The sequence below is a fragment of the Saccopteryx leptura genome, chromosome 3 (assembly GCF_036850995.1).
Source record: "Saccopteryx leptura isolate mSacLep1 chromosome 3, mSacLep1_pri_phased_curated, whole genome shotgun sequence".
Taxonomy (NCBI): Eukaryota; Metazoa; Chordata; class Mammalia; order Chiroptera; family Emballonuridae; genus Saccopteryx; species Saccopteryx leptura.
In genome coordinates, this window is record NC_089505.1 from 116922753 (window position 1) to 116949234 (window position 26482).

A 26482-nucleotide genomic window follows, 5' to 3' on the forward strand; every position below is an offset into this window, starting at 1 on the left:
AACAGAAAGGCTAGACTCTAGTAACTGAGGGCAAGTAACACAAGATGAGGCCAAAATAGGTGGCAGCCAGATAATGTAATGTAGGATCCTTTGTATGTAAGGATTTGGACTTTATTCTAAATACAGGAAGCCAGGAATGATTATAAGCAAATTTATTTTAAAAGTTATAGCTATTCTACTGGAAATTGAGTGACAAAAATAGAAGGTTGTGACAGAACTGGAACAAAAATTCTTGTTTCCTGACTTCAAGGAAGGGCTGAATATTTACTGAACACACCTTCTAAGCGCTTAGGATGAACAGAATTCTTGCCCTCCTGGGGTTCCCACAGAAGTGGGCAGGGATAAGAAGCAGCATGTGCGCTGGTTCATTTATCTGAGCTACAAGGGCTGATAAAAGGCCCTGGAGAATGCCTAGTGACTAGTCCAACCTTCCTAGCCGGAACGGGAATAATTTGTACTTCACTTAGTGTAACCATGTGAGTGGGGATGCCCGTTGACTTCAAGCAAAAAAAGTCCCAGGCATTCCTCCTCTTCCCTGCCTCCACCACCTGCACCCGCGTCCTCCCCTCTCACCACCCCGTTCTACACTCCCGTCTCCCAGGAGAGTCAAGCCAACTAAAAGCTTGCGGACGTCTCATGGTCAAGACCAAATGAACCCCTGGCCACGCAGCACCCGCCAGTTTTCGCGCAGGAACCGACAAACCCTCCGAAATAAGGGCCAAGTGGGGCTCCCGGAGGTGGGGCTCCCGGGGGCGGAGCCCAGTCGCGGTCGGCTCCTATCGCGCCTGCGCGGGAGCCCAAATCCGCAGAGCTGGTTTTAGGTTCGTCAGAACCCCCGCGCTCTCGACTTCTGCTTCCGGGTCAGAGCCATGGCGGTGGCAAATTCAAGCCCTGTCAATCCTGTGGTGTTCTTTGATGTCAGCATTGGCGGCCAGGTGAGGTCCAGGAAGCTACACAGCCCTGCACCGAAGGGAAACTGCACCGGGCCAACCAGGCAGAACTCATCTCCCAGGGATAGCGGGCTCGGGAAGCCAGAAAGTGAATTTGGACCAGAACCTAAGGACCTGCGGGGCGTGGTGAGGGGAATAGTAGAATGAGTAGCTTTGCACCTACTAGCGCTCATGCTTGCGCCCCGCGTGTGGAAAGCCGTGTGGAAAGCCGGGCGTAACGAAAGGATAAGCTAAGGAGGCAGAGTAGTGGGCGAGATCAAGTGAATGGAGGAGGGAGGAGTCAGCCCTCGCGGTCCCCGCTCCTTGAGGCCTTCTGACCATCTCCCGCCGGTTGCAGGAAGTTGGCCGTATGAAGATTGAGCTTTTTGCAGACGTTGTGCCTAAGACAGCCGAGAACTTTAGGTAAGGATATAATCCAGCTACGCCGGGTTAACCGAACCAGAACTCGAATCGTTTGCCCTATCTCTGTCCGTCCACTCACTGCTTTTGAGATCTGTTTCCTCTGGGTGTCGCTCTGTCTGAACAATCCCCGTTTTGACTCTCCCTTGTCAATTGATGTTAATCTGCATGCCTGAGGGTCTGAACGTCTGGCTGGCCGGTTGCATGGCTTGCTGGTGACAATTGTCTGTGCTGTCCCCACCGGAGATTAGGGGCGCTCATAGTAACTGAGTCCTTCACTTTTTTCCCTTTCAGGCAGTTTTGCACTGGAGAATTCAGGTCAGTCTGGAGGTGGTTGACTTATCTGCTTCCCCCTGAGGGTTGTCCTGGGGCTGCAATGAGGGTATTGGGGAACCACAGTAAGTCTTGAATGATTGCTGGTGACAGTAATAGAATGTAATGTCCCAAGGATCTGTTTTCAGTTCATTTGCCTTTTTTATTTTAAATTTCCTATTGATTTAAGAGAGAGAGGGAGGCGGGGGGGGGAGAAAAGCGTTAACTCGTTCCACTTAGTTGTTCCATTTGGTTTTGAACTCATTGGTTGCTTCTTGTATGTGCCCTGACCGGGAATGGAACCCATGACCTCGGTGTGCCTGAAGGCCACTATCCAGCCAGGGCCATTTGCTTTCTTTATCTCTTGTCATGACCATCTTTAAGAGAGTCCTTTTGGCTCCAATATATGGTTAATTGGATACCTTTCCTCATTCCAAAACTTTCTTTTTGGTTATAGAAAAGATGGGGTTCCTATAGGATACAAAGGAAGCACTTTCCACAGGTAAGTGTCATGGCAAACCATCCTGAATGTTTTTATTTTATTTTATTTTAGGTTTTATTTATTGATTTTAGAGGAGAGAGAGAGAGAGAAAGGCAGGGGGAGGAGTGCGAAGTATCAACTGGTAGTAGTTGCTTCTGTGCGTGCCTTGACCAGGCAAGCCCCAGGTTTCCAACCACGACTAAAGCATTCCAAGCTATCCACTGCGCCACCACAGGTCAGGCCATCCTGGGGGCTTTTAGAATTACTTCCTTGGAGGATTAGTCTCTTTAGGGGACAATAAAGTCATAGGATAATTCTTAGATCTTGAGAAAGAGTGTTTTTGTGAACTCGAGGAATCATTTGAAGATTTATTAAAAGCCAAAGTGATAAACATTATATTTTGAAGTCAAGTTCATCTAAACTACCATGACTAAGTCAGGGTTTTTCTAAACCAGAGTCTTATCTCAGTCCTTTGTTCTCTGTTTCAGGGTCATAAAGGATTTCATGATTCAGGGTGGAGATTTTGTTAACGTAAGTATTGTTCCTTTTCTTTCTATCAAGGACATAGCCTTGTTTTGTTTTTTGGTTTATTATTTTTTGTTGTTATTGCTGCTGCTACTACTTTTATTGCAGATTCCCAGATTTAAGACTTGAGAATAGCCAGGCTTGATGGGGGAAGGGGATGGGGATGTGAGTGCTCTTGAATATTGCTGGTTATTACTTATTGCACCAGTAGATGACAAACATCAGCACTTTGAGTCACTAAACTTCCAAATCTCAGCCTTTTAGAACCAGAAACTGAAGTTTCCCAGCACACCTGTCCGATTCAATTTAAGTAGTTACGTCAAACTTAAATAGCAATTAGATGCTATTTGTTTTAACTAAATAGTAATAAGTCCCTTTCCAGTGAGGTAAATGATTATGCCCCATTTCCCCTTCCACTTCTGGTATCACAGTGCCTAGAAAGCTGAGTTTTTAATCAGAAGTTGATTAGTGGAACCCTGGCTGAATAGCTTTGTTGGTTAGAGCATTGTCCTGAAGCGTAGAGGTTGCTGGTTCGATCCCCAGTCAGGGTATACTACAGAACAGATCAATGTTCCTGTCTCCTCTCTCTCCCTTCTTCTCTCACTAAAATCAATAAATAAAAATTAGCCTGACCAGGTGGTGGCGCAGTGGATAAAGTGTCAGACTGAGATGCAGAGGATCCTGAGGTCGCCAGCTTGAGCGTGGGCTCATCTGGTTTGAGCAAAGCTCACCAGCTTGGACCCAAGGTCACTGGTTACTCGGTCTGCTGAAGGCCCACATTCAAGGCACATATGAGAGAGCAATCAATGGACAACTAAAGTGCCACAACGAAAAATTGATGCTTCTCATCTCTCTCTGTTCCTGTCTGTCTGTCCCTATCTATCCCTCTCTCTGTCAAAAAAAAAAAAAAAAGAAGAAGAAGAAGAAGAAGCATCAACACATAGTTGCAGCACTTTAGTTCATTGACTGCTATCTCATATGTGCCTTGACTGGGGGATTTCAGCTGAGCCAGTGACCCCTTGCTCAAGCCAGCAACATTTGGGCTTAAAGCCAGCGACCATGAGGTCATGTCTATGATCCCATGCTCAAGCCAGCAATCCTGTGCTCAAGCTCGATGAGCCCATGCTCAAGCCAGTGACTTCGGGGTTTTAAACCTGAGTCCTCAGCATCCCAGGTTGACACTCTGTCTACTGTACCACTGCCTGGTCAGGCCCTGCTTCCCTTATTTATGTCACCTGCCCCCATAAGCATTTAAGTTTGTAATCCCTGGCTACTACTGATGGTAGAAGGGCTTGAGGTGACTGTGTACTTTTTTTGTTAGCTGGTAAGAAGGGCTGAGAGACTATTCTCTGCCTTCTTTCCTTTCTTCCATTAGGCTCTTCTTGTATTGCCATATTGAATTAGTGGGACAGGACCAACTTCTTACTGGTCATTGCCAAGCACCTCCAGTCATTTGCTGATAGCCCCAGGATTAGACAATAGTTGGTCAGCTAGAAGGCTAATATCAGAGAGAAGCAATTGCTCAGACCATCTTTAGAGAAATAAAGGTAGAATGAAAAAGAGGCAGAAGAAACAGGATTTGAGGCCTTCTAGAGTTGGGCCAAGAATATTTGTTTGTTTTAACAATATTTGTTTTTCTTTTTGTAAAAGTGCAAAAAATAAGTCATGTCTCAAGGAATAAACTCTGTCATTTTAGTTTACAGCTGCCAGTCTTATCTTTGCAAATGTATGTGTGTCATATATATATTGTTAAATTAAGTGAGAGCAGAGAAGGCAGAGAGGCAGACTACCACATGCTCCCCACCCAGAATCCACCCAGCACGCCCCCTATGGGGCGATGCTCTACCCATCTGGGGCATTGTTCTGTTGTTGTGGCAACCGAGCTATTTTTAGTGCCTGAGGTAGAGGCCAGGGGCCAACTTGCTAGAATCATTTGAGCCATGGCTGTGTGTGTGGGGGGGGAGAAGCACATGGTCACTTTCCTGTATGACCAGGAATTAAATCTGGGACATCCATACATCAGGCCAACACTCTACCACTGAGCCAACCAGCCAGGGCCCAGGTATAATTTTTAAGACTTAGATCATACATGTTATATATATATTTTTGTACTTGATAATTGTCTGCATTTTACCTTGTCATTAAGTCTTCCAATACCTATTTAATATTCCATAATGAATAGGAAGTGAATTTATTTGATCAATCCACCCTTGGAAATTTAAGTTGCTTTCTGTTGTTTGCTCTGAAAATTAATTTTTCTCACTTTTCCTACTCTGGCTTTTGGAGAACAGTAGTTAATGCAGTTATAGAGAGAGATGTGGTAATTGATCTGTCCCCCAGGTTTATTAGGAAATTAAAATCCTCTCATAGACCACTCACCTTTGGCCAGGAGGGTATTATTACATGTACACACCGGATTTCCAAGAGCCCACCCACCCACATATTTTGGGAGGTAGGGTGGGGTAGTAGTCTGTTAGGTGGGTACTTTAATATGACTGCAGGCATGAGAGTGTGAGAATGGCAAAGATTATATATGAGTTCACTGTACTGTTCCCTATTTTGCCTGGGTCTTAACCTATCTTTCTAGAGGCCCAGCTATGACTTCTTTTGCCTAATCTGAGAAAACCTGGCCAGTTTGTGGGCTGCTGGTGCCTTGGATGGGCTTGCTTTGACTGCAGAATAGAGTCAAAGAGGTGTGGCTCCCAAAGTAACCAACAAGAGTGAACTTGAAAGCAGCTAGGCTTTAGGTGCAGCAGCTTTTTCCAGCCTCTGGGGGGGGGCCCATCACTTGCAAGTTGCTAACACTTTCTCCTTTCTACTCAGGGAGATGGTACTGGAGTTGCCAGTATCTACCGGGGGCCATTTGCAGATGAAAATTTTAAACTTAGACACTCAGCTCCAGGCCTGCTTTCCATGGTAAGTAAGGTGCAGTTGAGGTTTGGGGTTAGATTTCTAGCCAGCTGGTTTCTGGTCCCCTTTGAGGCTCAGTGCTGTCTCTTCGGATGGAAGCAAATGCTTTTCTTCTCTTGCTCAGCCCAGGGCTCACCTCTCTCAGGCCCATCTTTCTTCAGTCTGGATTGATTTTGTTGGGCTGGGGAACTAAAACTGAACTTTGCTATGTATTTTCTTCCTCTTGTTTGAGCCAGGACACGTGGCTGGGCAGTTAGTCTTGCTGCTCGGTGCATCGTTGTGCTTTTAAGATCCAGTGTTCACTTACTCAGTGCTCGGCTTACCAGGACTCCCTCAGCGCCCACTCACCCACCCTGCCCACTGCCTGGTCACCCCTTTGGGCACTCCCCACATCTACTCCCTTGTCATGGCTCCTACTCCCCACTTATAACCCCCACTCACACATGTCACCCCTTTTTCACAGTCCCCCTGCCCACCACACTTAAAACCCCTCATCTGCCCTACCCCTCCTTACTCTCCTCAGGCTTACTCCCCCGCACCTCCCCTTAGTCACCTCTCCTCATTTCCCCTTGCCCCCCCACCTTGCTTCTCTGCCTCCCCAACCTTCTCCCTCCCTCCTGCTCCTCACCCGTTTCCCTCTGTCGGTGCCCCAACTCTCACGCCCCAGACCCAGTATTTACATGTGCCTTTTCTGTCCTCCTTGCCCACTCATCACTTACCATTCAGGCATTCATCAGGTAAAGATTTATTGACATCTACCCTGTTTTGGGCTTCATGGTAAGGCATAAGACCTGACTCCTGCCCTTGTGGGACTTAACATAATCCAATGGGGGATTCACACATGCAAAATGATGTCTAATATAGTGTAATGCATGCCATTAATGTATTAAGGTAAAGGCACCTGACCATGTAAAAATCCTATGAGGGCCCCAAGGAATAAGAATAATTGCTGCTAGGGGTTGGGCAAAGCTGCTTTACTGAGGAAGGGACATTTGAGTTCTTGAAAGAGTTCTCTACCAGATGGCATGTGGCATAATCAAGGAACAGGAAGAAGAAGGAGATGAGAACATAGGATGTGAATGGCAGACAGAGTGGCCAGGAGAGACCACTGGAGAGACAGGTCATCTGGCTCCTGAAGGACTTTAGATGGCAGAATAAAGATGAGGTGTGTGGACTTTCTTTCATAGGTTATAGAGAGCCATAAACTTTTTTGAAGAGGCTTGATCAACTTTGTGTTTTGGAATAGAAGTCGTAGCTGCATTGTGAGTGGCAGGTGCGAATAGAGAAGCTGAGGCAGAAAGCCAGTTAAGAGGCTGCCACAATAACCAAGCGAGACTAGCACAGCAAATAGTGTACAAGCTCCCTTATAGGAAACCCAGGCTGGGCAAGTGCAGGTAAAGGGTGGAGAAGTGGCTTAGGTCAGCTTGGGTCTTCGCCAGAAGGATTAGAACCCTTCCCTGCTCCCCGCCACCCAAGTGCAGCCCAAGTGCATGCCGCTGTGTTAGCATCTATGGGAGAGTCAGAAGTGGAAGGAAACTTGGTCTCTGCACTCTTTAGGCTTACACTAGTTGATTTGTGCTGTCATGTATCCTATAGCATAATTGTTTTTGCTTCTTTCAGTAAATCAGGAGTTCCGTAAGGGCAGGGACTGGGTCTCATTGATCTCTAAGCCTGATACACCTGATACAGAAAGGTGTTGAGCAGATAGTGATGAATGACCAAAAGATAATAATAATAATAATAATAATGGCTAACCTTTATTGAGCTCTTATTCAACAAGCACTTTATTTGCATTAATTTATTTCAATCTTCTTAACATCTCTAAGATAGATATAAAGGAGGAAAGTGAGGCATAGAGAGGTTATGTGACCAAACTAAGGTTACAACGTGGTAGAGCTGGGATTCAAGCTAGGTCATCTGGCCCCAGAGCTCTAGAGCTGATTCCGTAAACCAGTAAGTTATACTGCATTGAGAATGAGTAAAGAACTGGCTAAGGGCAGAGTGTGCCCTAAGTGATAAAAACATGTTGTGTGACTATTTTCCTGCCTGCTTGCTAATAAATGTTTAGACATAGAGCAATAAAATAGATTGGATGGATGGATGGACAGAATGAATGAATGAATGAATGAATTGGGACCCCTGGGAAGCCTATACTTGTTCCAAAGTATAAGTCTACTCTGACTGGCCCAGACAGTGCCTTACTTTCATATATGAGATATTCCTGATACATGTACAAAAACCCAAAGTGGCCTAATTTCACAAGATAATTTCTTTTTTCTTTTTTTTTTTTTTTTTTTCATTTTTCTGAAGCTGGAAACAGGGAGAGACAGTCAGACAGACTCCCACATGCGCCCGACCCGGATCCACCCGGCACGCCCACCATGGGGCGACGCTCTGCCCACCAGGGGGCGATGCTCTGCCCATCCTGGGCGACCAGAGCCACTCTAGCGCCTGAGGCAGAGGCCACAGAGCCATCCCCAGCGCCCGGGCCATCTTTGCTCCAATGGAGCCTTGGCTGCGGGAGGGGAAGAGAGAGACAGAGAGGAAAGTGCGGCAGGGGGGTGGAGAAGCAAATGGGCGCTTCTCCTGTGTGCCCTGGCCGGGAATCGAACCCGGGTCCTCCGCACGCTAGGCCGACGCTCTACCGCTGAGCCAACCAGCCAGGGCCACAAGATAATTTCTAATGTATAATATGAAATCCTTATTTAGAGCTTACCCTTAGACAGTTTAATGAATTTTTAGTATTTCATAAACATTTTTATTTCTTCACAGTTGAACACAGAATCAACCAATTTAAATCTAACATGATCTGATTAAGGCTAGTCATCTAATAAATTCCAGTTTTGCCTCAGTAGTAGTTTTATGAGACCTGTACTTTCAGTAATACTAGTTCTTTCATTTTTCCATTTTCTACTCTTTTTCTTCCCTAAAATAAGGGAAGTATGCCATAATATATTCATAGTTACATAGACATTGTTGTAAGACAATGTTACTGAAACTTAACTTGGATTTGTTGATATACAAATGTCTGAATTTAGCACATGACAGAAGTGTAGGGGTATCAATGTATAATGGACTTCATATGGAAGTCAAACATCTCTTTCCAAAGTATCATTCTGCATTGTAATTATAGCCTGTTCTTTTTGAATGCATTATTAAATATAATGATGTAAAAACAATTTTAAGGGAGGAAAAGGGAAGGGACATGGCTAGAGAGTTTCAGATTCTCTATTTTTAAAAATACATAAAATTCATTAATAAAGCATTTGGGATTGTACCAGTAAAAAGCAAACATCTTTCATTAAAATAGTCTTTTTTTCTATTATAGCACCAGCAACTTCTTGTACAGTCTTAAATTTCTTTAATTACCAATGTTATAGTACAAAAAGATTCAGGCAAAATATGTGATGGCATAGGCAACAGACCTGTTCTCACCTGGTAGCTAATTTGTGAGTACATCTATATAGAGGACTAAATACAGCAAATTGAGGCCTATAAACAATTGTTCCTATTATACAAATTCACACTGTATGAGAATGTACATTTATTCAAGGATCTAGCTCTTGAGGGCAGAGATTGTGTGTCCTGTTCACCTCTGTATTCTTGGGCCCTTCAGGCCCTGGCTCATAACTCAGAATGTTTTGCTGAAAGGAAAGCATGGAGGAATCAGGGCCCCAGGCACTTTGGGGAATCTTGCCCTTCAGCTAGCATGGCCAGGAAAACTCACTGCAAGTATATTTGGTTTCAATCAGGCAAACAGCGGTCCCAGTACTAATGGCTGCCAGTTCTTCATCACCTGCTCTAAGTGTGATTGGCTGGACGGGAAGCACGTAGTGTTCGGTGAGTCCTACTCCTGTCCCATGGTCCTGCCACGTTCACCCAAGGTGGGACTTCCAAAGGAGCCAGTGTCTGCACTCGCATAGTTTACTGCTCTGTGTAGTAGGAGGGAAAGTGAAAGTGGTGGGAGGTGGGAGGAATGTGTGGAAGGACAAAGGGGCCATCTGATGAAGCATAAAACCACTTGGGTAAGCCCTGGCCGGATAGCTCAGTTGGTTAGAGCATAGCCCTGAAGTACAGAGGTTGCTGGTTCAATTCCCAGTCAGGGCACACACAGGAACAGATTTATGTATCTCCCTCTCTCCCTTGTTCTCTCCCTCTCTCTCTCCCTGCATATCCCACTAAAAAAAGAATAAATAAATGTTTTGTTTTGTTTTCTAAAAAAACCACTTGGGTGATATGTATGTCTTGGGCAAAAACTCTGGATGATAGCACTTAAGAAATAACCACACACGCAGTATGGTGCAGCGGGGCTTTGCAGTCACTAGGATCTAGGTTTGAGCCCTAATTCTGCTACTTACTATCTGTGACTTTGGGTAGGTCGTTTCACCTCCACTGAATCTCGATTTCCTGAAATTAGTATGAAGATCAAATGAGATAATAGTGTGAGAATGGGCATTGGAAGCTGGAAAATGCTATGCAAATGAGAATGGTAAAGTCCAGCTCATATTCTTCCTACAGGAAAAATCATTGATGGACTTTTAGTGATGAGAAAGATTGAGGTGAGTCCTGTTTTACTTTCCTCTTTCTCAGCCATTCTAGGCTGGAACTACCTGACTAGTGTCAAGAGCTGGAGATTCCAAATGGGCTTCGGTTTGTTAGGCCCAGTCTTCATTCAATAACTTCATTCATTGAGGAAGTTACATGGGCTTCTTCTAGGGAAGGGAGGAGACACCATGTGTCTCCTGTTTCTGGCCTATAATTAACCTCTTTAGTGCATATTGAACTTTGGCCTGTGGTGGCTCCTTCGCCTACTTAATAAAGTCCTACTCAGCACGCATTCAAGAGCCTTCATGACCTGGTCCCTGCCTCTCTCTCCATGGCCCCTCTGCCACTCCTGCCTCCATGTTCCAGTCACATCAGGCTACGAGCTTTCCTCTAAGTGCTCCTTATACATCCCTGCCTCTTGTCCATTCCTGCCCCTGAGCCTTTGCTCATGCTAATTCCTCTGCCTGGAACACTCTTCTCCTTTCTTTCCCTCCTTCCCATTTTTCCTTCTTGGTCCAGCTCAAATAATCCCCCATTCTGTGAATCCTTCCCTGACCTCTTTAAGCAACAGTCGCTTCCTCTGCCCTGTATACACTTTCTTATAACTTATTACATTGTTAGATAGTATATAGTTTTTCTTACATACATTTTGTTTTGATCTGTATTAGTTTGCTCTACCTATCTGCAAGGACATGAAGTGTTTTTATCAGTCTCTGAGCCCTCAGTCCTTAGCAAAGGGGCTGGCAGACATCAGTAAATGTTTGGTGAGTGTGTGTCTGACTAGGTGAATCTCCATTGTGTTTTCTGCCTTAGAATGTTCCTACAGGCCCCAACAATAAGCCCAAGCTGCCTGTGGTGATCTCACAGTGTGGGGAGATGTAGTCCAGAGCAAGACTGAATCAGGTAAGTGTGTCTCTTCCTTGTTAGGAGACACGCCTGAGAAGGCAGCGTGGTCTAGCGGAAAAAACCTTAGACTGGAAGGCATGGGGTTGAGCCCATTTCCTCCTTGGGTGACCTAGTGGAAGTCACTTCCCTTCTCTGAGCCTGTCTCTTCATCTGTCAAATGGAGATAGTACCTCTCTCCTAGGGTCACTGTAAGGAACAAAATAGAAAAGGTTATTAGGGCACTTTACTTTTCTACCACTTGTAGTTTACAAAGTGTCAACCTGAAAGCCATCAGGCAGTTTCTGACATCTTTCTCAGACTGTAGTGCCATTCACTGGTCCCACTAGAAAGACCTGGCAGCAGCCCTCAATGCCTCCCTGCTGGGTCAGCCTGAGCAGCCAGGAGATAGACCTGTCATGCTTCTCATCAGAACTGATAGGCCAATTCCAGTCCTGACTTTGCATTTGCCAGCTCCATAGGTGAACGTGACACATTTCTCAACCTCATCTATCCATTCTTGCCACTGCCTGCTCTTTGCTGGGTATAATGCTAGGCATGATGAGGAGGGCAAAAAACTGAAGGATGCATCTGCCTTGCAGGAGCTTATAGGGAGTAAGACATTCTGAGAGGTGATCACTGGCAGTATGAGCAACATTGCTAAGTCATAAGAGTGCAGGGGAAAAATTGATCATTTCTCTCTCTTTTTCAAACCTGCAGAAAAGTTGAAAGAATAGTACATTCAACACCTATAATACCTTTCACCTAGATTTACCAATGATTAACATTTCTATTTTATCATTTTGTTATGACATTTGGTTTCTTTTTTCCCTCCCCTCACATTCCCATTCCCTCTCCTCCTCTTTGCTGTTTTCCTTCCTATCTTCCTTCTTTCCTTCCTTCTTTTCTCTTCCTTCATTTCTTTCCTATTTGAAAGTTGAAGACTTTTTGACACTTTACCCATGAATACTTCAGCAAGCAACTCCTAAGAACAAAGACATCCTGCATAACCACAATATTAATATACATGTTCAAATTCCCTCTGTTATTCACAAAATAACTATTATAGCTCTTGGAACAGTCATCCAATCAAGGTTCACATATTTCATTTGTTTGATTATTAAGTAGCATCATATAATCTCTAAAAATTTTTACACAAAACAGTTAAAGCGAAAGCCCCCTTGCTGGCCACACCCCAGCCACTGCCCAGAAGTTACTTCCTCTGCCCAGAAGTAACTTCTTCATCAGTCTGATGTGTATCCATCAGCACCTTTTCTTTGCCTGTCTAATTTTGGGAGGAGGTTCTGTTTTCCCTTAATGGCATCATACTGTATTGTTCATCATTGTTTTTTTGTTGGTTGTTTGTTTTTTTGTTGTTGTTCATCATTGTTTTACCATTTAGCATTATGTCTTGAAGACTTTTCCTCTTTCATTCAAGTAAAACTACCTCAGCAACACAGAGAAACAAAACTTAAAGAGAACCCACAACACTGGCTTACTCTGGTGGGGAAATGTCCTTCCCCGCTACACTTTTCCTGAAAGTTCTTAAGAACCTGCCTGACCTGTGGTGGCGCAGTGGATAGTGTCGACCTGGAACACTGAGGTCACCGGTTCAAAACCCTGGGCTTGCCTGGCCAAGGCACATATGAGAGTTGATGCTTTCTGCTCCTCTCCCTTCTCTCTCTCTCTCTCTCTCTCTCTGTGAGTCTCTCTCTAAAAAAAAAAAACAGAATAAAGTTAAAAATAAAATATTAAAAAAAAAAAAGAAAGAAAGAACCAAATAGTTTGAGTTTCTCTTGCCCTCCCCTTTTAGTGAAAGAGTTAAGTGACAAAGGACAGGAAGTGAAGCAGGTACCTACTTCCCAAGCTGGAAAACTGGTCCGTGATTAATGGAGACCAGACGTAAAGGCACAGGTGGCCACAGGGTTACCAGTCAAGTTGGTCCCCCACCAACGGTATCATTGCTAATGTCAGGGGACACTTCTCTCTTTTCAAAGTCTGGGTTGCTCCAGTCTTTCCTTCATTAAAATAAAATCTGTGGCCCCTCACCCAGGAAGCCCTCCTGGATTTCGCACTCTGTAGATTCTGCCTGTGATTTGAGCTCCTTGGTGAACATTCTTGGCATGCATACTGCTGAGGGTGTGGGGGACAGAGATAGTGAAATGGCCAAGTGGCTCTTGAGTGTTGGTGGGGCAGCCTTCACGCGTCTGAGTCAGTGACATCTGGACACTGCCCTTGGGATGTGGTCGTGGTAGGGTGTTCTTTCCTCTTCCCCTCTGTGTCTCTGAATCACAAATTAAGACCTTTTGTCTGACACACACACACAAAAAAAACAACTCAAAAAAAGTAAAATAATTTCATTTAAAATAAGCTCACATAATATTCTGTAAGATGTTTGTAGCATATAGTTTCTTTTCCTTTTTTCTTAATGATTGCTTTTTTCCTACACATTCTGAGTCTTGGTTCTTTATATGTTGGGACTATTTTCTCTAGAATATATTTTAAGAAAAATTGGCAGTGTGTTGCTCATCTTAACTTTGGTTATATCCTTTGTTAAACAGAAGTTCTAAATTTTGGTGAGGTCAAAATAGCAGTCTTTCCTTTACGGCTTTTGGTTTTATCTTGCTTAAGAAGGTCCTTACTACCTCAGTTCCTAATGTCTTATGTATTTTTTCTAGTATGTACTTAGTTTTATTTGTATACTTACAAAATTGTCTAGAACATATTTTTCTGAATTCTGCCTTTTTCCCAAATGCAAATCTAGTCAATTTCCAGACCACTTTAATGACTATTTACTTCCCTGTTGGTGACCTACTTTGTGTTCGTAGCACCTGGCCCTTACAGGCATTCGGTGAAACGTTACAACGTGGGTTAATAGAGAGAGAGAATGCCAGGCATTTTAGGCAGGGAACTGGTGTGAGCAGATGCGAGGCAGGAATGCACAAATGTGTGCTGGAAGCTGCACACAGACCTCTCTCTCATCCAGGCTCAGGGTCCCTGCTCACGCCCCGCTGACACCTGAGCTTTCCTTTCTGCCAGAACTGGGGCCCATGGGGCTCAACCTGTACTCCCCCTGAAATAGCTGCTGGCCATTCCCTCTCTCCCCCCTCATTTCTTTGCTGTAACTAAAGTTGAACTCCTGGGTCCTTTTCCTTCTAAGGATTAACCACTGATCACTACCAGCAGGAAGAGGATAAAAAGAATAAAGTTGATCAATTCTTCATGTTTGGGGCCTCTTTTCTATATTTTTCTGAGTCCCTTACAGAAAGTTACTAGAAATCCCGTTGAGGGTTTGATTTCTGAGGGTGGTAGTCATCAACCCTCCCCTCCTCGCACACTGTTAGCAAAGATCACATAAACCTTCACCCCCGTGAAAGCCCCTCGTGTCAGTCTGCAGCCCCAGGAGAACAAATTCCATGAGGCCACTTGATGTTCCAGAGGACTTCTAGACCAAACTGTCCAGTAGACATTCCTTTCTGTGATGGGGGAAATGCTTTATATCTGTGCTGTTGTGGTAGCTTCTAGTCACATGTGACAATTGAGCCCTTGAAATGCAGCTGATGTGACTGAGGGATGGAATTTTTTTTTTTTTTTTTTTTTTTGTATTTTTCCGAAGCCAGAAACGGGGAGGCAGTCAGACAGACTCCCGCATGCGCCCGACCGGGATCCACCCGGCATGCCCAAGAGGGGGGCGATGCTCTGCCCACCAGGGGGCGATGCTCTGCCCCTCCGGGGCGTCGCTCTGTTGCGACCAGAGCCACTCTAGCGCCTGGGGCAGAGGCCACAGAGCCATCCGCAGCGCCCGGGCCAACTCTGCTCCAATGGAGCCTTGGCTGGGGGAGGGGAAGAAAGAACAGAGAGGAAGGAGAGGGGGAGGGGTGGAGAAGCAGATGGGCCTTCTCCTGTGTGCCCTGGCCGGGAATCGAACCCGGGACTCCTGCACGCCAGGCCGACGCTCTACCACTGAGCGAACTGGCCAGGGCCAGGATGAAATTTTTAATTGTATTTAATTTTAATTAAATTTAAGGAGCCACATGTGGTATTGCTAGTTTGGACTCCTAACCCTGGCTTGCTCAGAATTGAATCTTTATAGCTACTATTTAGGGACAATATAATAAAAGTAGTTATCACTTATGGAATACTACTTGTGCTCAAATACTGAGCTAAGAATTTTACTTGAATCATCTCATTTAACTTTATCAAAAGTCTCTATCATAGTTTAAGGCAGCGGTTCTCAACCTGTGGGAACGACCAAAACATGGGAATTTCCGATGGCTTTAGGTGACCCCTGTGTTTTGGTCGTTCGACCCCCGCCGGGGTCACGACCCACAAGTTGAGAACCGCTGGTTTAAGGTGATAGGGCATCTAGGTGGCAGTCAAACCTAAAGGAGTTCAAGAGATGGGAGCCCCACCTTGGGTTTCTGTGTGATGTGATTTGGGAGAAAGTAAGAAAAAGAGCCGATTAATTCCCCAGGAAGCAGGTACCGTCTCATCATTCTTCATCCCAGCTGTGAAGTTACAAGCATCTCTAGCGTAGGAGTGTTTCGGATCCCTCAGGCTGTCTGGGCAGAATACTGGTTGACAGCCAGTACAGATGATATTTTCAAACCCTATTGGGAAGTGCTGCTCAAATTTAAATGCACATATGAATCACAAAATCTTGTATAAATGCTGATTCTGTTCCAGTGGATCTGGATGGGGCTTGGGATGCTGCAGTTCTAAGCAGCTCTCAGGTGATGCTGATCCTGACTTTGAGTGGCAAAGCTACATGGGAATAACAGAATCTGCCTTGTAATTGAGAATCCACCATATTCTAATCAGAAAGGACCTAGGAGGAGATATCTCTTGGCGATGCTGGTCCAGCAGGAATCTACTGCATTCAAATCAAGATATCTCCTAATCATTTACTGAGGCTTTGTGCCCAGACATTGAAAATATAAGAAGATAGGAAGATGATAGAAGACAAATGAGATCACTTGATCAAGTATACCTTCCTACGAAGCACTTCCTTTTAGAACTCCTTTGGTGAAAATGAAGTTTTCTGTTCAGCTCTAGATGTAGAAATCTTGCTTTTTATCTTGGGGTCCTATAAAAGCTTTTTATGATAAACTTGGTTATGAATACATTAATGATCCCTAGCCCTTAGGATTCTCCTGCCATGTCTGAACTGTGGTCTTTGCTACTTACAATCACATGGGGGATGGTGAACCCTCTGTTTTGAAAGCCTGGGAGTGTCTTGGAAAAGAGAGTGCTGCCGGCTCTGGCAGCCCTGCTGGTCTGAACTGCTGCTCACCTCCTGTACTTTCGGCAGGCAGTAGAGAATGTTCTTTAGTTCATTGTTTCCCAAAAGCCCCTAAACCAGAGGTCGGGAACCTATGGCTCATGAGCCAGATGTGGCTCTTTTGATGGCTGCATCTGGCTCACAGACAAATCTTTAATAAAAAAAAGTAATAACGGTAAAAATATAAAACATTCTCATGTATTACAATCCATTCATTTCCTACTGCTCATGTTCATGGTTGCGGGTGGCTGGAGCCAATCACAGTTGTCCTCTGGGACAACACCAAATATTTATTGGATAATGCATAACATACACGGGGTCGTTGTATGGCTCTCACAGAATTACATTTTAAAATATGTGGCATTCATGGCTCTCGCAGCCAAAAAGGGTCCCGACCCCTGCCCTAAAGAGAAGGATCACTTGGGGGCATTTGTTAAACCTACTAATTCCCAGATCCCTCCCCTGGAGAGTTTAATATTTGCATCTGAGGAAAAAATATGTAATTAACACAACACATAATTTTATAATTAGTATAGCTTATAATGAGGCATTACTGAAGTTCAAATAATGATTAGGTTAAAATTAATTGTACCTGTGGATGGTAGGCATGGCAATGGCTGTGGAGGTGCTATTTGGAACGACTGGGACTTAGAGAACACTTTCCCCCAATCTGGGATTACCTGTAGTTGTAATACATGCCTGCAGAGAAAGATTATGAAAGACATGTTGGTGGCACATGAGCTGGTCCTTCATTCCTAACTCGGCACCAATTAATCGAAAAAGGTCTCATGCTAGCGATCACTTCCTAAGATATGTAAATGTCTAATCACTATGTTGTACACTTGAAACATAATAGTTTGTCAACTATAATTGAAAAAAAATTAGGTTCCATGCAGCATATAAGGCTACAGATTTCCAGTTCCTGCCTTCAGGGAACTCATTCTCTTGGGAAACCAGACTGGAGGGCTTAGGACAAAGTAAGGAAAGCGTGAATGCCTGTGTCTGGCTGGAATGGTGTAGGAAGACTGCGGGAGGGATGATGCTTCAGCTGAGTGCACAAAAGAATAAGAACTTGTCCGGTGGCAGAAACTGGGGAGAGCATTCCAGGCAGAGGGAACAGCATGAGCAAAGCACAAAAGCAGGAAATAGCAGGAAGTGTATGGGAGACTGCAAATCATCCAATATGGCCAAAGCGGAGGCCAGGGCCAGTTGTGAGAACCAGCGCAGGCTGAACAGTTCGTATGTTATCTGGAGGGTGGGGATGGGCTTCAAGCAGTATGTACATTTTTTTTCTCTCCCTGGGGTGACAGTCCATTGTGCTCCCAAAATTCTCAAAAGGAGGCATGACCCTCCAAGAAGAACCAAGCCAGGAGGAGCCACTGCAGGATTTTGAGGCAGAACATTGTGAGTGAATTTTCTCAGAACTTGATTCTGGCAGCAATGTGGAAAGTGGGTGGAGGCCAGGGAGGTATCTACTGCAGCAGTCCAGGGAAGAGAAAGGTTCCACATGAAAATACGGGTCTTGGGAGCACTAGAGATTTGGCAGTAATATTTGCGTTCCTGTTGGGTGTGTGACACTGTTTGGTCCTTGCCCTGAAAACAGAAGCCCTGCCAGCAAAAAAGGGAGGGGAGAGGAGAATGTCTGGCTCCATTCCAGCACAGGCCAGTGCAGCCTCGCACTGAACAACAGGGATACATTCTGAAAAATGTGTTATCAGGCGATTTTGTTGTGCAAGCACAGGGTGCACTTACAGAATCCTAGATGGTATAGTCTATCAGGGGTCTCCAAACTTTTTACACAGGGGTCCAGTTCACTGTCCCTCAGACCATTGGAGGGCTGCCAAATACAGTGGTCCTCTCACTGACCACCAATGAAAGAGGTGCCCCTTCCAGAAGTGCAGTGGGGGCTGGATAAATGGCCTCAGGGGGCCGCATTGCGGCCCGCAGGCCGTAGTTTGGGGACGCCTGGCAGTGGTTTTCAACCTTTTTACACTTAGTGACAGGTGAAGATGGAATGATTTTGGGATTGCTAAAGCAGAAATCACCCTGAGCCTAAGCGAATTTAAATAAGATCATTGGGTCTGTAATCTTCATACAACATCAGGATGATTAACTCCTTCGCTGACCAGCATGAAATTTCCAGCGCACTGAGGAGCGGCAGTTGAAAAATACTGGTTTCCTGCGTGCTGAGGCTGTATGGTATAGCCTATTGCTCCTGGGCTACAAGCCTGTACAGCATGGTACTGTACTGAGTACTGTACGCAGTTGTAACACAATGATAAGTATTTGTGTATCGAACATGTCTAAGCATTGAAAAGGTACGGTAAAAATCTGGCATAAAAGATTAAAAATAGCACACCTGTGTAGGGCACTGACCCATGAGGGGAGCTTGCAGGGCTGGAAGTTGCTCTGGGTGGGTTGGTGAGTGAGTGATGAGGCATGTGAAGGCCAAAGACACTGCTGTATACTTCTGTAGACTATAGTCATTGAACTTAGGCCACAGTAAATCTGTAAAACAAGAAATTATATCAAGCACAAGAGAAAATGACACAATCAGGAGATGTAAGCATGAGCTGCTGGTGAAGCACAGCGTGCTGTTTCACAGCAAGCTTTTCTAAGTAGAAAGAGTACACTGTAGAATAACAATAAAAAGTGTGGTAAATACATAAACCAGTAACAGTCATTTATTATCATTATCAGTGCACACGATTACATGTGCTATACTTTTATACAACTGGCAGTGCGGTAGGTTTGTTTACACCAGCATCCTCATAAACGTAACGCATTGCACTACAACAGTACAGTGACTACGACATCACTAGGTGACGCAAATATTTCAGCTCCATTATAATCTTATGGGACCCCCATTGTATGTGCAGTCCGCTATTTGACCGAAATGTTATGCAGTGCATGACTATACAAAAGCAAAGCTCCTGACACCGTAACAAGGTCTTACATGCATCAAGGTCCAGCTGTCAATGGAATACTATATAGCCTTAAAAAGAAAACAGTGTATCTGTATGTGCTGGCAAGATTTCCAAGGAAATTTAAGTGACAAGATATAGTACATTATATAAGCTACAACACTATTTGAGTAACTACAGAAATTTCTGTACTGATATATAGCCAACTATTAATAATGGCTACCTCTGTAGAGTAGAAATAGCAAAGAGACTTTCTTTTTAATTTATATTATCCTGTATATGCTTGAATTTTCTACATTGAGCATGTATCTTAAAATAAATATATACCATTTATTTGTAATTTAAACTAACCCTACTTCCTACCAGCCCCTCCCAGAAGGATGTGGCTAACCTCAGTTTGAATCATTCCGTTGTCCCTGCATCTCCTCTTCCCTGGCCCAGGCAGTCAGTGGTCCCCTCCTGTGAGCTCCTAGTACTGGGTTCATCTCTCATACAACACTTAACACAATGTATTTGTCTGGTTTTCTCTAGACTGAACTTGAGGCAGGGACCATGCTGACTGATAATAGTGCCTGGTCTATGATAGAACTTAGGTCCCAGAGCACTATGCAACTTACAAAATGCATTTCTACATTTTTGTATATCTGCGCTGGGCCCAGAGTTAAACTTCTGTTTGAGTTTGCACTATGACACCAGGACTCCCTGTACTCTGGAGGAGGGGGGAGGGGGACAATAGAATCTGAGTGTACTCACCCTGTTCTTTTAGTAGAGCTAACTCCAAGACCATAAACAGAGGGTGTGGAATTTCCTTTCTCTGTAACCCTGGGACTAAAACCTGCAAGTAAGGATTGCTCTTTGTTCTGCAGCTCCAGACTGCCACAAGGCCTGACAAAAAAAAAGACACCTGCTTTGGAGCCAGTACATCGGGAAGCTCCATCACTGAAGCCATTAAACTCCTTGGGACCCTAGTTTTCTCCTTTGCTTAATTCTATATTGTGTATGTTAGTTTCTTTCATCTTGGATATTGTGTAGTATACTTTTCAACTTTGCTCTGAAGAACCAAAGGTCAGGCCTAAGGCAAGAATCAGACCGTTGTTACTCTTTTGGGAAAAAGAGGATCAGGAGTATAGAGGATAGGTGGCAATGTTGTCCATGGAGAGTCCCCTTCCAGTCCTCTGAGCTGCTTGTCTCTTCCATCCCTCACAGACCTCCGCGTCTCTGCCATGGTGAGCCTGCCCTTGCTCTGGGTGACGCGCGCTCGTAAGATAGTTTGGACTGGCTCGTGTTCGCTTCCTGGCCTGCTGTTGCCGTTTGATCAAGAGACCTTGGAAGTATCACAGATTCAGAACCCAAGATTTTCCATGTTTTTCAATTGTAAATAAAGTTTTTGTTTTGGGAGTTTTTTGGTGTGTGTGTTGTTGTCATAATGACAGCCCCATCTCCTCACACCTTAGCTTCAGTGAGGAGGATGGGCTCTCCTGCTGCAAGGCCAGTGTGGACTGGAGCCACAGCTTTGCAATGTATAGTTGACGCCTCAGATTTACAAGTAGTTGTAGCAGTCCCCTCTGCGGTTCAAGCTGATTGAGCAAAGAAGGCCACGCCCTGGGGCCCGTTTTCCAAGGATGTTCCTAGTAGATTCAGTTGGATTAGTTCTGAATCCTGTGGGAAGAGGTTTACTAATGGAATATTTTTGGAGGGCAGACTATTTGGTAGAATGTATTGTATCTTGATCATGACAAAGTGGGAATAATTTAGTCAAAAACCTTGATTTGAGCCTGACCAGTGGTGGCGCAGTAGATGGAGTGTTGATCTCGGACACTGAGCTCCCAGGTTCAAAATCCCAAGGTCACTGGCTTAAGCATGGGATCATCAGAATGATCCCATTGATGGTCGTTGGCGTTAGCAAGGGGTTACTGGCTCGGCTTGACCGTGGTCAAGGCATATATGAGAAGCAATCAATGAACAACTAGGGTGACACAACCACAAATTGATTCTTCTCACCTCTCTTGCTTCCTATCTCTACAAAACAAACAAACAAAAAAAGACTTTGATTTGAACGTTTGATCATATTTTTAAAAATTGTTGAGGCCTTGAGAAGTTCACTGCTCCTTTCAGAGTCCCAGTCTCCTCATCTATAAATGGCAATAATAATTTTGTATCTAGCTATTTCATAGCATTGTTAAAAGGGTCAGTTAAAAGAATGGATATGAAAGTAACTTGTAAACAGTGACGTGCCTTGCAAATGTTAGTTTTCAGAGGAAATAACCCAGTGTAAAAAATTGTCCGAGTATAGCGTTCAAGAGGTAAAGGAGTTCCCTGGTGTTCCTTCCCTGAGGCGATGTCTGTGTTCTCCCATTTCTACTTTTTCCTGGCACGTGGATAGGATGACTCATAACTACTGGCAGCAGACAACTGCAGCCACAGAGAAGGCAGAGAGATGAACTCTGACAGAATAGACAGTGGTAGTCAACCTGGTCCCTACCGCCCACTAGTGTGCGTTCCAGCTTTCATGGTGGGCGGTAGCGGAGCAACCAAAGTATAAATAAAAAGATTTAACTATAGTAAGTTCTATAAAGATTTATTCTGCCAAACTTAGCGAAAATCCGACATAAAGTACTTGGTCAGTAATTATTATTATATGCTTTAACTTGCTGTAACTCTGCTTTATGAATTTTATAAAGTAAAGTTACTTCCCTACTTTATAAATCACCATTACTGTGGAACCGGTGGGTGGTTAGAAAATTTTACTACTAACAGAGATACAAAAGTGGGTGGTAGGTATAAAAAGGTTGATTACCCCTGGAATAGAACCTGGTTAAAAGTGCCACTTCAGTTTATTGGCAGGACGAGAGAGATGGTGTAATATACAAGGGACCTATAGTATAGATATTTGCAACTCTACAGGTAAATAAACAGGGTTCAGGGAACACAACAAGAAAGAACTATGATCAAGTAACTACACAGTGGAATTATAAAGACGTAGGAATAAGGACGAGCAGCTGGGATCTCGAGCTGATGTTCTTGTGATGGTCATTCAGTTGAAGGGAGTTATACTTGGTACCTGCATTCTATGTCAGTCGTCAGTTTCTGTCCTGGGCACTGGAGCTGCAAAAATAAGTAGAGGTGGCCCATACCTGTGATTGGAGATAGGCACAGTTTTGATACAATGTGGTGAGTATTAGAATGTGAGCCCTATGAGGGCAGGAAATTTAGTCATTTTGTTTTACTGCTGTGTCCCCAGCACCTAGAAGAGATAAGCATCTAGTACCTTGTAAGTGCTCAATAAACATTTGTTGCATGAATGATAATGGTGTGCACAAGATACTATAGGAGTGGCGTGGAGAGACTGGGAGAGAAAGAGAACATTTGAGGTAAATACTGACAGATTAGAATTAGCCAGGAGTTAAGAGTGGGGAGGGCTTTTCAGTTAGAGGGAATTGTGTTCTTGGGCCAGATTCTGTTACAGATGGGAGACAAGGTGAAAGTTATTTTGCAAAGGAGATTCTTGGAATGAACCCTCTTTCTTGCCTTTCATGTCACTTAAAGGTAGGCACCAGAGTTGTCTGAACTGTGGTAACCATGCAGTGTGAGATTTCAGAGTGGTAGGGAGAGTAGCAGAACTGTCGAGTTGAGAGCTTCCACCTTGGAATAGAAGATGAATTTTGACATAAGTGGTTTATTCTCCAGTGCTTCATCTCTACAGTAGAGAGGTAGCTACAAGAAAACTAGTAGAGCCTGACTGGTGGTGGTGCAGTGGATAGAGCATTAACTGGGACACTGAGGGCCCAGGTTCAAAACCTCGGGGTCCTGGCTTGAGCGCGGGGATACCAGCTTAAGCATGGCATCATAGACGTGACCCTGGTTGGTGGCTTGAGCCCAGAGGTCGCTGGCTTGAAGCCCAAGGCCACTGGCTTGAGCAAGGGGTCACTGGCTCAGGTGGAGCCCCCTGGTCAAGGCACATAAGAAAGCAATCAATGAATAACTAAGGTGCCACAATTATGAGTCGATGCTTTTCATCTTTCCCTTCCTGTCTGTCACTCTCAAAACAAAAGAGAAAGAAAACTAGTAGAAAATTGTCCATCTTTGTCCACTGAGCATGATGAAGAAATCAGCCTGACCAGGTGGTGGTGCAGTGAAGAGAGCGTCGGACTGGGATGCGGAAGGACCCAGGTTCGAGACCCGAGGTTGCCAGCTTGAGCACAGGCTTATCTGGCTTGAGCTAAAAAAAAAGCTCACCAGCTTGGACCCAAGGTCCCTGGCTTGAGCAAGAGGTTACTCAGTCTGCTGAAGACCCATGGTCAAGGCACATATGAGAAAGCAATCAATGAACAACTAAGGAGTCCCAACGAAAAACTGATGATTGATGCTTCTCATCTCTTTCCGTTCCTGTCTGTCTGTCCCTATCTATCCCTCTCTCTGACTCTCTCTCTGTCCCTGTAAAAAAATAAAATAAAAATTTTTAAAAAGAAAAAATCAGCTGTAAGTAACGATACTTTTAAGTATCAGTTTAAAGACAAATGTCACAGAATTTATATTTCTGCTTCAGAAGCCATTTCTTCAAAAACAGTTTCATAAGGAGGTTGCTCACTCTGAGGTACTGCTGCCATTGTTCTTTGTAACTCCATTTTGGGAAGAAGCTCTCAAGCCTGTAGGGCACACTTAAATGTCCTTTGCTTTGACAGAATGGCCTTTTGAGGAAACATTTTCTTTTTAGCAATCTAAAGTCATCTAGAGCTGGAAGAGGACTAGCAGCTCTAGAATCCACCTACTCTCCATACACAGAGTTGCAGCAAGCATTTTTCATCTGGAACACCAGTGCAGCTGCCCAGGTGACCTCTCTGCTGCCAGTATCTGCTTCTCCAATCCATTTTCTACAGCATCTCATTCATTTAACAAATGTATTAAGATACTGTGTCCCAGGGTCCCGGCTGCGTGTCTCCGTGGATAAAGCGTTATCCTGGAGCACCAAGGTCAAGGGTTCGATCCCTGGTCAGGGAACTTACAAGAAACAATCAATGAGTGCACAACTAAATGGAATGAGTTGATGCTTCTCTCTCTCTTTCTCTCCCAAATCAATGGAAATATTTTTTAAAAAGTGTGTCTCAGGTACTTGCTAGATGCTCCAGGAATTCATAGTCTGCCTGGGTAGATTTAATTAGTACAACACAGAGTTGGGATAGGAGGGTCTCTTAACCTAGTAACATCTGAGAGACAAATCTTAAAGGATGTAGAGTTCAGCAGGCAAAAGAGGAGAAGGAAGAAAGGCAGAGTGTTATAAGTGGAGGAGTAAGTGATGACCCAAAGGAAACAAGGGCTAAACAATCACCTGGGAGTTGGACAGAGAATGTAAGAGTGGGAGGTAAGTTACGAGAAGTCATACAGAGTCCTACAAACCACATTAAGGAATTTGGACAATCACTGGAAGATTTTAATTAGGACGGTGCCATGCTCAAACCGTTTTCAAAAGAACATTCTAGATTGTGAAGAATTTTATAGATGGGCCAGGAGGCCACAGCAGTACTCTAAACCAGGGTCAGCAAACTGCAATTGGCATTCCATCTCCCTATTTTTCAATGGCTTGTTACCAAAAGAGTGGTTTGGGGTTTTTGTTGTTGTTGTTGTTTTATTTTTAGAGAGAAAGGAGTGAGAGAGAGAGAAGGGGGAGGAGCAGGAAGCATCAATTCCCATATGTGCCTTGACCAGGCAAGCCCAAGGTTTCAAACCGGCGACCTGTGTTCCAGGTCTACACTTTATCCCACTGCGCCACCACAGGTCAGGCAAGAGTGGTTTTTAAATGTTTAAATAGTTGGGGGGAAAAAAACTAAAAAATATTTTGCTATGTAAAAACTACACGAAATTCAAATTTTAGTGCCCATCAATAAGTTTTTTTGGGACACAGGTTTATTCGTTTACTGTCTGGGCTACTTTCAGGCTCTAAAGTTGAGTAGTTGAGAGGATCGTCTGGCCTGCAAAGCTTAAAATATTATCCGGCCCTTATAGAAAGTTTGTCTACTTCTGCTCTAAGCAATAGATAATAATGGAGCAAGGACTACTTACTGCACTAGTCCCGTTTTCCCTACTTCCATTTTTGCCCTTCCACAACCCATTCTGCACTCAGCAGCCATTAAAATTATGCCACTCCCGACTTTCACAACTAAATTGCCCTTCTCACTATTGCCCTTAGGATAAATTTCAAGTAAAATATCCCTAATTTTACCCTGCCTACCTCTATAACCCTATGTCTTTATTCAAGTTTAATTGGGCTACTTTCCTTGCATTTTCTCTAGATCCCATCTCTTCTTGCCTGGAGGTCTCTTTGATAAACCTCCTTCTTTACTTCCACTCCCAAAATGGTTTGTGCTTTTGCAACACTGGCGTGGTGGGTGTTTAAATTCCTGCCTTCATCCCTAGACTGAATTTAAGAAGGCAGAAACTGGCGAACACTTAGACGCTTAATAAAGAAGGAATGAAGGTGGAGGATTTCAGCTACAGCATGTGGCAGCCTCAATTGTAAATCGTTTGTGAAACGTGGATAGTACTCCCTATATCACGTGGCTGTTGTAAGAATAAAATGCAAGGAAAATGCCTACCTTGCTCAAGTAAACGTGAGTTGAAATTAAATTTGTTTTGTGGCCAATACAAAAAGACGTATTCACTTAACAGTCCTTACGTGCCTGGTAGGATGGATGGGGAGGCAGGTCCCTATCGAGTACACCCCCACCCTGCACCCTAAATATTCCAAGCAGGAACTGTAGGAGAGCCTCCGTGGTCCCTCCAAGGTGTCTGCTCCTCCGAAAACGGACGCTCTTTGAATGCATACATTTAAGTCTGTTTCAGAGACCCTCGGCTGTGACGCAGGTACACGGCCATTGTAGAAAAGATGGGTCTATCTGCAGTAGGGTTCCGAGGTCGCAAGCACCACATTTGGAGCAGGAAGGGTTGGGAGGCCTTCTCTCTACCTGGGGCTAAGGTGTCGACGGGCGCCCTTCCAAGCCCACCGGTTACCGGGTAATCCCGGCTTAGATGTTTAGCAGCGCGTTTCCTACCGACAAGGCGGGCCACAACGGTGGACGTACGACCCACCCTACTACAGCCGCGTGAAAGTCACGTTCTCTCTGTCCGTCCTCTCGGGTACTCTATGGTTCTCGCGGTGACTCTACTCTAGTTCTAGTTCCGGTCTCTATGGCGGCGGCGGAGGCAGGAACGGTTGTAGGTCGGCCGAATTAGCCGCCTAAGAGCCAATGAAAGTGGAGGAGTGATAAAGTATTAGCCA

General features: G+C 44.5%; 1 protein-coding gene and 1 long non-coding RNA gene across 3 annotated transcripts; one reads left to right on the top strand and one right to left on the bottom strand.

Annotated features, from left to right (window-relative positions):
* Nucleotides 1-796: 796 nt before the first annotated feature.
* PPIH (peptidylprolyl isomerase H) lies at nucleotides 797-20607 on the top strand. 2 transcript variants are annotated; one of them, XM_066376029.1, is made up of 10 exons: nucleotides 797-935; nucleotides 1288-1352; nucleotides 1644-1667; nucleotides 2119-2163; nucleotides 2631-2673; nucleotides 5491-5583; nucleotides 9330-9417; nucleotides 10096-10136; nucleotides 10936-11025; nucleotides 20416-20607. In XM_066376029.1, the coding sequence occupies exons 1-9, from the start codon at nucleotides 870-872 to the stop codon at nucleotides 11002-11004; spliced, it is 534 nt and encodes a 177-aa protein (XP_066232126.1). In that variant the 5' UTR covers nucleotides 797-869; the 3' UTR covers nucleotides 11005-11025; nucleotides 20416-20607. The 2 variants fall into 2 exon arrangements, with proteins under 2 accessions (XP_066232126.1, XP_066232127.1); XM_066376030.1 differs by lacking the exon at nucleotides 20416-20607 and adding an exon at nucleotides 20076-20402.
* Nucleotides 11048-26318, bottom strand: LOC136400033 (uncharacterized). Its single transcript, XR_010750245.1, has 4 exons — nucleotides 26169-26318; nucleotides 18645-18793; nucleotides 16878-16984; nucleotides 11048-11214 (listed from the first exon to the last, which is right to left on the bottom strand). It is a non-coding gene; the product is annotated as an uncharacterized lncRNA (long non-coding RNA).
* Nucleotides 26319-26482: the final 164 nt, after the last annotated feature.

Excerpts from the sequence above, each read along its gene's own strand:
- PPIH (XM_066376029.1), top strand. The coding sequence starts at position 870 with ATGGCGGTGGCAAATTCAAGCCCTGTCAATCCTGTGGTGTTCTTTGAT. Across the intron at positions 936-1,287 it reads ATGTCAGCATTGGCGGCCAG|GAAGTTGGCCGTATGAAGAT; the intron begins GTGAGGTCCAGG and ends CGCCGGTTGCAG. Across the intron at positions 1,353-1,643 it reads AAGACAGCCGAGAACTTTAG|GCAGTTTTGCACTGGAGAAT; the intron begins GTAAGGATATAA and ends TTTCCCTTTCAG.